Source organism: Rhinopithecus roxellana, chromosome 12, assembly GCF_007565055.1.
Source record: "Rhinopithecus roxellana isolate Shanxi Qingling chromosome 12, ASM756505v1, whole genome shotgun sequence".
Classification (NCBI taxonomy): domain Eukaryota; kingdom Metazoa; phylum Chordata; class Mammalia; order Primates; family Cercopithecidae; genus Rhinopithecus; species Rhinopithecus roxellana.
The window spans coordinates 71,922,679-71,935,224 of record NC_044560.1 but is presented as its reverse complement, the minus strand read 5'-3'; the positions used below and the strand labels follow the sequence as shown (position 1 = coordinate 71,935,224).

Genomic DNA, 12,546 nt, shown 5'->3' with positions numbered 1-12,546 from the left:
GAGTGGAAGAGCATAAGCAACACCTCTCTGGTTGTAGGGGTGCCTGCATCAGAGACTAGTAACTGCTATTTACAATGTGAAAATGAGACAGGTCAATTTCTCATTTTCAATGTGAAAATGAGACAGGTCAATGAGACAGGACAAATTCTCTAGGTTTGTTCATCTCTTAGATGAGGATAATGCCTTTCTGTTAGTGATCTTGTGAGGATTCAATGAGATAAGATATGCACATTGCCTGATTTAGCAGTGCCCCTGTCTCCTGCCGGCTGGGTGACCTTGGACAGATTGTGTAACTTCACAGTTTCTTTATCTATAAAATGGAAGTAACTCACACTTCCTTGTCTGTCTGTGATACAGGTCAAATGCCCATCTGGCATAGAGTCGGAGCCATTACTGTTGTGACTTATATTGTCCAATTCACTGTTTTTTTTTTGAGATGTAGTCTTGCTCAGTCGCCTAGGCTGGAGTGCAGTGGTGCGATCTTGGCTCACTGGAATCTCTGCCACTTGGGTTCAGGCAATTCTCCTGCCTCAGGCTCCTGAGTAGCTGGGACTACAGGCATGCACCACCATGCCTGGCTAATTTTTGGACTTTTACTAGAGATGGGGTTTTGCCATGATGGCCAGGCTGGTCTCAAACTCCTGACCCCAGGTGATCTGCCTGTCTTGGCCTCCCAAAATGCTGGTATTACAGGTCTGAGTTACCGCACCCAGCCCAATTCACTTCTAATACCATCTTCTATCTTCAGAAATGGAAACTGGAAAACATATAATCAATCCCCTAAAGAACAGCAGTTACTTAGGATTGACACGTGGAAGGTGTAGACTTGAATTCATGTGTCAGCTACTTCTAAGGCAGAGATGAAAATGTTCTCTTAACTGAATTTCCTACCATGATGATAAATTAATAGGAAACTCTGATTATGCACATTTATCTCCAGGGAGCGCTAGGCACCATGCTGACATAATCTTCACAACATTCTGGGAAGTGGAGATGATGAGTGATTTAAACACCATCTTCAGGAAGATGAAGGGTTATCATCAGGAGAGTAACCAGATGTTTCCATCATAACCAACGCTGAATAGGTAACAGGCCTAAGCTGCAGGGAATAGTTGGGTTAAACCCTTGGAGATACATCTTGAAGTTTTCATTCAGGCAGAACTTCATTTCATTTTTTAAATTTTTATGTATGTATTTATTTTTGAGTCAGAGTCTGGCTCTGTCACCCAGGCTGGAGTACAATGGCACAGTTTTGGCTCACTATAACCTCTGCCTCCTGGGTTCAAGTGATTCTCCTGCCTCAGCCTCCCAAATAGCTGGGATTATAGGCACACACCACCATGCCTGGCTAAATTTTGTATTTTTAGTAGAGATGGAGTTGGCCACGTTGGCCAGGCTGGTCTTGAACTCCTGACCTCAAGTGATCCACCCGCCTCGGCCTCCCAAAGTGGAGAAACTCATTTTAAAGTACTGAAATATGTGGCTATTACTTACAGTTTTTCAATGGCAAATTGAAAAAATATATTTCTTTATCTGTGCAGCTTGATGTAATACCTGTGTGATTCCTTTGAGTAGGTCTTTCCCCTAAAACTACTCTAGCTAATTTTCATGCTGGGCTATTTGGCAGTTTCCCAGAAGCATTCTGAAAAGGCTCAAAATGGGCAGGCTATTCCATGGTTGACTGAACTTTAAGCAACTAAGCCAGACTCAGCCTGAAGGTTAACAGAATGGGGCAGTTTAGCTACCTGGGCACGTGAAGGGTGTCAATGAGTGAAGGGCTAACTTAGTACAAGTGCATATGCCATGGGGGCAGCCATAGACCTCCAAAACCTCACACTACTGGGAAGATGACCTATATTGCCACCACCTCTTCAAGCAGCCCACAGTGACTGTCACTGTTTTTTCTGCTCTGTAGTTGCTATGGTGACATGAAAAGCATGACTGCCAGCAGGAGCAAATGAGGATGGGGAAGTTGGTCTAAGCCACAAGCACCAACAAAATCCCCAATTCCTCCCTCTCCCACTAGAGCCCAGCAGAAGGCTGATGGGAGAGGCATAACCCAGTGGGGGAAGAAACACTTTCTGATGACTGATTTGTTCTTCGTAGGTGTGTTATTTAGGACAATGCTTCTCAGACTTTAATTTGCCTATACATCACCTGGACACCATCCTGTTAAAACACAGATTTGGTTCAATCAATGTCTGGGGAGGAAACTGAGATTCTGCATTTCTAACAAGCCCTCAGTGCTGCTATGGCTATCCAGCCACAGGTTTGAGTAGCAAGGTTTTTAGGATTTGTTGCATGTATCAGAGTCCCCGAATTGTGGCTTAAACCGGACACAGATTTATTTCTCCTTTGTATGACCCTGTTTCTTGAAGTTGCCAGGGGCCCAGACTTTTATTGTGCTGCTGTGCCACATCTGATTTGTTGCCCTGATCTGCACAGTCTAAATTGGGCTTATTTCTATATGTGCAATTTAAGCAGCAGGAACGGGGAAGGATATGCCCTTCCTCTAAGGTCCTAATCCAGAAATTCCACATTCCACTTCCATTCCCACTCCTTTGGCTAGAATTTAACTAAATCCTAGCCCCATGGCACATCTAGCCCCAAGGAAGCCTGGAAAATAGTTTTCATTTTGTTTTGAGACAAGGTCTCGCTCTGTCACCCAGGCTGGAGTGCAGTGGCCCGATCTCCACTCACGGAAACCTCTGCCTCCTGGGCTCAAGTGATCCCCCTGCCTCAGCCTCCTGAGTAGCTGGGACTACAGGCATGCGCCACTGTGCCAGCTAATTTTTGTTATTTTTGGTAGAGACAGGGTTTTGCCATGTTGGCTAGGCTGGTCTCGGATTCCTGGCCTCAAGCCATCCACCCGCCTTGGCCCCGCGAAGTGCTGGGATTACAGGTGTGAGCTACCATGCCTGGCCTGTTTTGTTTTCTAAAAAGAATCAGGGTCTTGCTGTGTTGCCCAAGCTGGACTGGAACACCTGGACCCAAGTGATCTTCCTGCTTCAGTCTTCACAGTTGCTGGGACTACAGGCAAGGACCACTGCCTGGCTTTTAAAAATACACATTTTATTGTGTTCCAGGTGTCCACTGAAAATTCCATTACCAAGGAAGGAGAGAATGCATATTAGGGACGGCCAACAGTCTCTGGAGATAAAAGTAGTAACAGTATTATTGAGTACTTACTGCCAGGCACAGTGCCTCAAATGAATCACCTCATTCAATTGTCCCACACAATAAAACCCATTTGGTAGGTACTATGACTATTCCCATTTACAGTAAAAAAAACTGAGGCTTAGGTAAGTAGCTTCTGCACAGTCACACAGCTAGGGCCAAGGCAGGATTCAAATCCAGGCACTCTCACTCCAGAGCCTGGAATCTTAGGAGTGAAGGAAGGACAGCTGACAGTGACAGCAGGTGGGGCTGGGCAACTTTCTACCATCAGGGGTCCCGCAGCAGTGGGAGGGGGGTGGATGAGACTATGGAATGAAACTTTTCAGGATTAACTCTCAGCAAATAATCCCATGAATTTCCACAAGAAAGGCGATGCTTACCTGGAACAGTTTATACTTTTAATGTCCAGAGACACAAGGATGAAGAATGGACATTGGGTTTGTGAGTGAAGGGACTTATTTCCATGATTTCAGCTGTGACTGTCACCCCAGGCTAGGCTAGGCCAGGCTTGAGAGGCAGATGGTTCCTGGACTGCTGCTCTTCTGCCCCCTTGGCTTCAGCCTTCCCTGTGCCCTATACCACCTTGAATACCCGGAGCCCTTGCTTTAAGAGAGCCACAGCTGGCCAGGATCAGATGGGGCCACTTCTTCGTGTTGCAGTCACAAGTTAGAGGACTTTTGAAAACTGGTTTCCAGGGGCTTGCTCTTTTTTCCCCCCTTTTTTCATGAAAGGAGCTTTTTGTTAGTACAGCCTTTGTTCGGGGATTCAGTTGATAAAGGGACCATTTTATTGGAATGAATTACTGACGCAAGTGCTGCCAGAAATCTTAGCAAGAGGACAGTACTCTGGCTTTTATTCAACAAGGTGAATGGAAATAACTATTGGGCGTTGGCCTCAAGGGCACTTTGGAGTTTGCTGCCATCAGCAACTTAGAGAGTTTGGTTACTGGTTGAAGTAGAGACCAGGGGAGACAGAGAAAGTATTACAGATATTAAGAAAGAATATGACTTCTTTCTTTATATTAAAAAAAGTCAAACAGTCAGGACTTTGCCAGCCATGAATTATAGAATGAACTCTTCCTGCCTACTATTAAATTACTAAATCTGTACTACTAAGAATGAGGTCCCTGTGACAATTTCGGCTCATCTTTCTGAACCCTTAAAAAAGTCAGTCCTCTCTGTCAAGCCAACTGACTGCTAGTGAGAAAAAATTAAACAGCCACAAGTAAACCAAGTTCTTTCAGACTTTGAGACTCACCCAGATATGGCATATTTAAAAACAGACTTGAAATACTCTTTTTCAGATTGGTGCTCAAGGGACTTCATGGAAAGATAGGAAAATATTAAGCCAAATCTTATACATACTAACTTGTTTTTCTCCCATGTCTGGTCCAAGCGACGCCAACATAAATTCAAGAGGACACATAGGTTGACAGTCTATTTGGGCCCACAACTCTTTTTCTGTTGCTGAGGCATCAAAACTCAGTATATTTAAAGTCTGTTAAATGAGTCGGCATTTCTCAGGAACTCTCTTTTAGAGGATTCTTATTTGCAAACAGTGGCATGGAATGTGGCATTTAAATCAACTGACCCTAAACTTTTCAGAGTTCAAGGAAATCAGTAAGGGCTGATAGTCAACAGCAATTTGGGTAAGAGAAGAGGTACCCCTTGCTATTGTTTGAAGGCATCTAACACCAACCAGTTCTAAGTGACTGAACCCCAAGTAGTGTTTAGGAAACAGGAGCCTATGGGCAGAGCTGCCAGTGGCCAAATTTAGGGATTATCTCATAGATCGTGGTTCCTACAGAATGGCTCTTCTCTGAAAAGCAAAGTGAACTGTGGCGTCCTGCCACACCTGCCCTTCAAAAACAACATACACTTGTTTTAAGAAAGGCAGCTCATTGAGATGTAGTTTGCTACCACATTTAAGGTATATATGTAAAGGCGTTACATATGTAGGGCCTTTTATATGCCAGTTATACTTCAATAAGGTGTTTTTTGTTTTAAAAAAGGGAAGACAAGTTTTCCAGTCCTAAAAGCAAAGATCCTAAGATCTGGATTCCTTATCTCACAACTATGATGGAGTGGCATCCTTCTAAAAAGACCGTGCTAATTTCAGGTGGTGGCATTACCAAGCAGGGAGAACAGTGCCCCACATGGCTGGTGGAAGGGAAATGTTCAGGACCGTTTACAAGTACAAAACTTCCCTGAAGCTCTTCTTTAAGTTCACTCCACCCCCGCCATTATTCATTTACACAGATTTTGTACACTTTTTTTGGTTTGTTTGAGGCAAGGTCTTGCTCTGTCACCAGGTTGGAGTACAATGGCATGATCATAACTCACTGCAGCCTCGAACTCCTGGGCCCAAGTGATCCTCCCACCTCAGCCTCCCAAGTAGCTGGGACTACAAGTGCATGCTACCATGCCCAGCTAATTTTTAAACTTTTTTGTAGAGATGGGGTATTGCTATGTTGCCCAGGCTGGTCTCAAACTCCCGGGCTCAAGCCATCCTCCCGTGTCAGCCTCTCAAAGTGCTGGGATTATAGGTGTGAGCCACTGCACCTGACCCACACCTTCTATAATTGTAATTCAACACTTCTATTATTTACATAATTAATATTTATCTCTCTACTTTACTACATAAACCTCCATGTGGCCAGAACTTATTCCAACACTGAATCCCTTGTTCCTTGTATTAGAAAGGCACCAGGGTACATCATTAATACCAGTGAATACATTAATGAATGCTGAGACAATTGGAAGATGCATAGAAGAGAATTTGCTGTACTGAAAATATGCCACTGCTTTTTGTCTGATTATTCAAACTTAAGCTTAAAAAAATGTTTAGGCCGGGCGCGGTGGCTCAAGCCTGTAATCCCAGCACTTTGGGAGGCCGAGACGGGCGGATCACGAGGTCAGGAGATCGAGACCATCCTGGCTAACACAGTGAAACCCCGTCTCTACTAAAAATACAAAAACTAGCCGGGCGAGGTGGCGGGCGCCTGTAGTCCCAGCTACTCGGGAGGCTGAGGCGGGAGAATGGCGCAAACCCGGGAGGCGGAGCTTGCAGTGAGCTGAGATCCCGCCACTGCACTCCAGTCCGGGCGACAGAGCGAGACTCCGCCTCAAAAAAAAAAAAAAAAAAAAAAAAAAAAATGTTTAATAAGCTAGCCCCCTACCTCAAGCCTTTGAGGAGAAGGAATGGCCAGGGTGCCAGAGCCAGCATCAATTCCTAACTCAGCTACAGGGGCTGCAGCCTTTTCTGTTTGTGAGAATACTTCTCAGAGCATTCACAGGCTCTACTGCAGGCAAAGATTCACCTCCACTGGCCACAGACCAGCACTCCTAGAGTTCAGTTCTGGGGAGGAAAGCAAAGATATGAGTCCATCTTTGTCCATTCTCTGCAAAATCCTTCAAGTTGTGCTTAGAAGTGACGAAAGTCCAGTGTTTAAGTGAGTCCAGTTTTGTAGCGAGAGGACACTGCTTTGTCAGAGTGCCAAACTGTTCTATTCTCTTGAAAAGAGTCCTGTAGGAGGCCTATGAAACAGCTGGCAGGGAATTTTTTTGATTTTTCTGAGATTGATTAGATACTGGTCAGTTAAAGAAGGATCTCAAAAGTGTATTCTCCTAGCATTTGTCTGGCTATGACTCCTCCTAGCTGCACGCAAACACAGAAAATACAGCTTGTCACTAAGACAGGGACAGATAAAGAGTTTCCCTACCCAATGAACTACATTTCCTATTATTTTCCCACCAACACCAGAACACTGAAAAGGGCAAGAAATTAAATGATACTTGTGATTCTGTGTTATCTTCCAAATGGTGGTGATACTGGAGGTTTTGTTAATAAGTCATTAAAATTTTTATTTTGTTGTAATAAAATTTATTTTTAGAAAACATTTTCTATTTATTGGCAACCCTATGTTATTGGCAGAAAAATGTACCATATAATCAGAAGTCCAAACTATGTCAAAAAAGCTATTATTAAGAAATGTGTTATTTTTTGTTACTTATTCTTAAAAAACAAAACCCCTAACAATCCACATACCTCTACTGCATTCCAAGCCTGTAAGAGTATAAAATCTATGACACGAGGTGCTCAGGAGCAGCAGTACCAGTCAACTATTGTGAGGGGTGCTTACTTGAGGCACTTTAAATTAAAACAGGAAATCAATCAGTATTTTAGCAAATCTAAATTTATAAGTTTGAACTTGATGTATCTGTCTTTAGTGATCTGAGTTAAAGCAATATTGCACCAATTAAGCAAAGTAAATTAAGACCCCTCAAAAAAGGTGATATAGTAAGAAAATGTCAATTTAATCATTTACTTTAGCAGGCAAGCAATTTGTAAACATTCAGTAGCGGCAGCATCCAAGTTACAAACAATTTAAAAATAACCAAGATTAGTGATTATAATTTTTCCTTCCCTTTCCCCAGAAGAAGAAAAAAAAAAAAAAAGATTTGGAAATGAATGACTTAAAACCCTACAAATGTTGAACATTCAGTTATGTCTTCTATCAGCCTTCTATGCATCCTCTCTGTGTTTTATTTTAAAAGATGTATCTACTCCTAAAATGCATTATTTTGTAATAACTTGTACGTGAGCACTTGCAATCTAGGAAGTTGTTCCTGCACATCGCTGTGCACGTATTCTCTTAGTTTAAATCCCATTTGCAAAGGGAATATTTATGTCTTGATTCAATGCCTCTTTGACTTCGAGTGGCAGGGTGTCAAAAAGGTGATCTTCCACAACAAGCCCGCTTTTCTTGAGCATCCGACACTGGCCCAGCTGGGCTGGCAGGCGGTCCAAGCAGTTCCCCTTAAGCTCCAGCTGAGTAAGCTGGGAGAGCTGACCAACTTTCTCTGGGAGTGAGGTGATGCAGTTTTGTCCCAGATTCAAAGTCCTCAACTTTACGCATTTAAACAATTGTTTTGGCAGACTGTCCACTTTGTTCCCAGTGATATGCAAATGCTGCAGGTTCTGAAGCAATCCTATTTCTATTGGAATCATTGAAATGTTGTTGTAGCTTACATCTAAGCATCTGAGTTTCTGTAAACTAAATACTGCCACTGGTAAGGATTCGAGCTTGTTGTTAGAGAAATAAAGTGATTCCAAGTTTTTGACATGGGTAATAGAGGGAGGAATAGTAACAATCTTGTTATGCCATAATTTTAAACAAGTCAGTCGTTTTAAATGCTGGAAACTGATGATTTCCTCAATTGTGCGAATGTTATTTGACTTTAAATCCAGTTCCTGTAAATTAGAGAGGCTGAAAATAGCATGTGGAATTCTCTCTAGTTCACAGTTCTGGAGTTCCAGCTCAGCGACATTCATCATTTTCTTAAGGCTGTTCAGTACCAAGAGTTTAGTGCCGTCATTATGAATGACTAACTTTGTAAGATGTGGAGCCACATCTGTAATGTTGGAGGGAACTTTGGTCAAATTGCTCTTCACGTGGAGAATCTTAAGGTGCCGCAACTCTCGGAGAGATTCAAGTCCTATCATCTTGTTGTTTTCAGAGTTCAAATTGCCTATTAAGTACAACTCTCGAAGGTTTTTGAGCAAATACACCCAGGCAGGAATTTCAGCCACATCGGTGAACTTCACGTGAAGGCATCTCAAGTGATCGCGAAGAAAGCTAAAAGCAGTCTGTTCAACTTTTGCAGGGCAGTGGCAGAGGTGGAGCTCTTGGAGGTTAGTCATTTGAGAAATCTTAGCAGGAATTTTAGCTTCTGGAATTAGTTCAAGCTTTAGCACATCCAGGTCTGTGAGGTCAAAGACAGCATCGGGCACCCCCGACAGCATGAACAGATGCAACTCCTGCTTGTCCTGGGCATTGCGTGAAACGTGCTGCCTGAGTTTTTCAAATGTCCACTCATGGTTCAAACTAATTTCCCTAAGTTTATTTTCACTAACTTCTGACAAGAACACACCAAAACGCTTGGAATATAGCTGGTCATACTGGTCCACCATGTGGAGAAGGAACGCAAAATCGTTTTTGACATCTGGAATGTCACTAAAACTGCTCTCTTCTCTGACTTTTTCGAAAGAATATTCCTTCAAAGGTATCCTGAATAACCAGAAGAGAGTGTAGAGGCAGATAAAGCCATAAACACAAATAATGGATATGTAACTGATGAGAAGCTTTTTCAACATGTAAGCCATATTGTGGGTGCACTCAAATACCTCATAACCAGTCAGATGCTCAACTTTGGGCTTGCAGACATGTTCAAAGCTGATTGCGTTGACAAAGTTCGCTGTATAGCAGAGAATAAAAATGAACTTGGCTGTTTTGATAACTGTTTGGACGACATAGAGTTTATAGATCAAGTCACTATCTTCCACATGAGCACGGAACTTCCTCACTTTCTCAAACAGGGCTTTGGCCTGCTCTCCATCCTTTTTATCTAGGATGGTCATGCTGGGAACTTCAATCACAGGTTTCTCAGCTGAAAATTTAAAGCCGGTTTTACTGATCATTGGTGTACTGGCACTGGGGCTCCCTTCATCACTGCTGGTAGACACATGCTTTGGTAGAGTCTGGGCACCTGTTATTCTCTGCTTGTTTTCCTCTGAGTCTTCGCATGCTGTCTCAGACAACGCTTTTGTAGTCCAAGGGGATTCAAAGCACTTTCCTAGTATTGAAACAAAATGTTCTACTTTTGAGCATGTTTTGGGATATTTGAACCAAAAGTTGCTACTGACCATGAGAATAATAGTATGTATAAGAGCAAGGTATGGAAAGTACTTAGAATACCACGGAAGGGCCAGATGGTAACACATCTGATTAATAAATACATATTGCTGAAAATCCAAGTTTGTTTTTCGACCTGTTGGATCTCTCTTTTCTTTCTTTGCCTCCTGACTTGGAAGTGCGAAATCTGTGCGAGGATATGTGGCTCTGAGAGGTATGTCAGGTGTCACAGCAGAAGTCCCAAAGGAAATGTCATTTGTTGTCCGCCCATCTTGGTCTTGGTTGGTGGCTGCTTCCATCTTCGGGATGTTGGTGGTGACCTCGGCATTTCCTGGTGATGTATGTGCCTTTGAATTTACAGGAGATGGCAATACTGGCAAACAGACCACCTGATCTTTGGTAAGTTGCATGGTTCCTGCAAAGATGGCTACCATTAACATAACAACAGCCAGGTAATCCATAAACACATCCCACCATGGTTTCAGGATTCGGTAAGTTGGCTGAATGTCATTAAGTGATGCAACTTCCGCAAGGGTAAACATTCCTAGAAAACAAGAAGACAAAATACATTATTCTAGAGATGCAAGTGAAAAGAGTAAATGAGAAAAAATGCCTGCTCCAAACTAAAGTTTTCTCATTCAGGTCCTACATTTTTATCCAATATAAATGTAGTAGAAAATAAACTAAAAGGGGAATATATAGCTTTTCTCTCCTAGTGCAAGGAAGAGGGAAAGAATAAGTAAGAATTGCATTCTAGGTAAGAAATAATGACAGACTGCACCAAGTCCATAGTGGTTACTTAGTGGACCTTGAAGGAGGATATGACAGCAGGATGGCATTTGTTGTGGACTCATTTAAGGTTAAGACTGAAATTTGAGGCTGGGCGCGGTGGCTCAAGCCTGTAATCCCAGCACTTTGGGAGGCCGAGACGGGCAGATCACGAGGTCAGGAGATCGAGACCATCCTGGCTAACACGGTGAAACCCCGTCTCTACTAAAAATACAAAAACTAGCCGGGCGAGGTGGCGGGCGCCTGTAGTCCCAGCTACTCGGGAGGCTGAGGCAGGAGAATGGCGTAAACCCGGGAGGCAGAGCTTGCAGTGAGATGAGATCCGGCCACTGCACTCCTGCCCGGGCGACAGAGCGAGACTCTGTCTCAAAAAAAAAAAAAAAAAAAAGACTGAAATTTGGAGGTCGAGGAGTGGGATGACTCTTATTTTGTACAAGCCAAAATTGAAGGGTCTGTGTATACCATTAAATACCATTAAACTCTGGATAGTCTTATGTTCCAGACTTAGTTCTAACACTTACTAATGGTGTGATTCCTTAAGCCTTGTATTTCCCATCTGTATAAGAGGGATGAAAACTTCTAAGGGTTGTTGGAAAGGTTAAATTAAGTAATGATTGTGACACTCTTAGCACACCCTCTGGCCACAACTGTTTGTTAGCTGTTTATGTTAGCCCAATCACTCTGGTGGAAGTGTCCATAAACAGTTGAAATTAAGAGTCTAGCATTTAGGAGGAGTCTTACTATACACACTTGGGATTTATCAATATATATAGCTGAAACTCTGGCCTTTGATGCAGTCCTATGGAAAGCCTGTGGATTGAGAAGACAGCTCAAGACTCAGGTGGCCATGAAATAATCAATGACGGTGATGCTGAATAAGTCAGCACTAGGAAGACACATGATCTCTACCAAAGCAGGTGACCCGAGCAGCCATGAATGAAGCCCCGGTGCCAGGAAACTTGAAAATGTGGTTATTATTCACTATCAGCTGGTAGCTTTATAGCACTGAAACTAGTTTATACAAATAATAAAGTATGAGGGCAATCATCCTAGAAGTAACCAAGAAAAACAGTATTTATATTGGCAAGTAATGGGAATGGCTTCGCTAATTATGTACATGAACTGAATGTTTCAAGTTTCAACTTCTTGAAAAACCACATGACCATATGTTGTTTTCTTTTTTTTTTTTTTTTTTTGAGACGGAGTCTTGCTCTGCTGCCCAGGCTGGAGTGCAGTGGTCGGCTCTCAGCTCACTGCAAGCTCCGCCTCCCGGGTTCACGCCAGTCTCCTGTCTCAGCCTCCCGAGTAGCTGGGACTACAGGCGCCCGCCTCGTTGCCCGGCTAGTTTTTTGTATTTTTTAGTAGAGACGGGGTTTCACCGTATTAGCCAGGATGGTCTCGATCTCCTGACCTCATGATCCGCCCGTCTCGGCCTCCCAAAGTGCTGGGATTACAGGCTTGAGCCACCGCGCCCGGCCCCATATGTTGTTTTCTTGGGAGGTTCTTGGGTTTCCATATTCATATTGCTTTATCATGTTATTTCTTTAAAAACTAGCAAAAGACAAAGCAATAAAAACCAAGGCAAGTACCCAAGATTTTTGGGAATGCATCCATTTTTTTAAATTAAGGATTGGCCGGGCGCGGTGGCTCAAGCCTGTAATCCCAGCGCTTTGGGAGGCCGAGACGGGCGGATCACGAGGTCAGAAGATCGAGACCATCCTGGCTAACATGGTGAAACCCCGTCTCTACTAAAAAATACAAAAAACTAGCCGGGTGAGGTGGCGGGCGCCTGTAGTCCCAGCTACTCGGGAGGCTGAGGCAGGAGAATGGCGTAAACCCGGGAGGCGGAGCTTGCAGTGAGCTGAGATCCGGCCACTACACTCCAG

General features: G+C 43.4%; 1 protein-coding gene across 9 annotated transcripts in view; it reads right to left on the bottom strand.

Annotated features, from left to right (window-relative positions):
* Positions 1–7,472: 7,472 nt before the first annotated feature.
* LRRC8D (leucine rich repeat containing 8 VRAC subunit D) overlaps positions 7,473–12,546 on the bottom strand; it is a 119,340-nt gene continuing 114,266 nt past the window's right edge. For all 9 annotated transcript variants that reach the window (XM_010363687.2, XM_030942958.1, XM_030942959.1 and 6 more), the window contains one exon: positions 7,473–10,415. In XM_010363687.2, the coding sequence (XP_010361989.1) occupies positions 7,837–10,413 (2,577 nt within the window). In that variant the 5' untranslated portion in view covers positions 10,414–10,415 and the 3' untranslated portion in view covers positions 7,473–7,836. The remainder of the gene's footprint in view (positions 10,416–12,546) is intronic.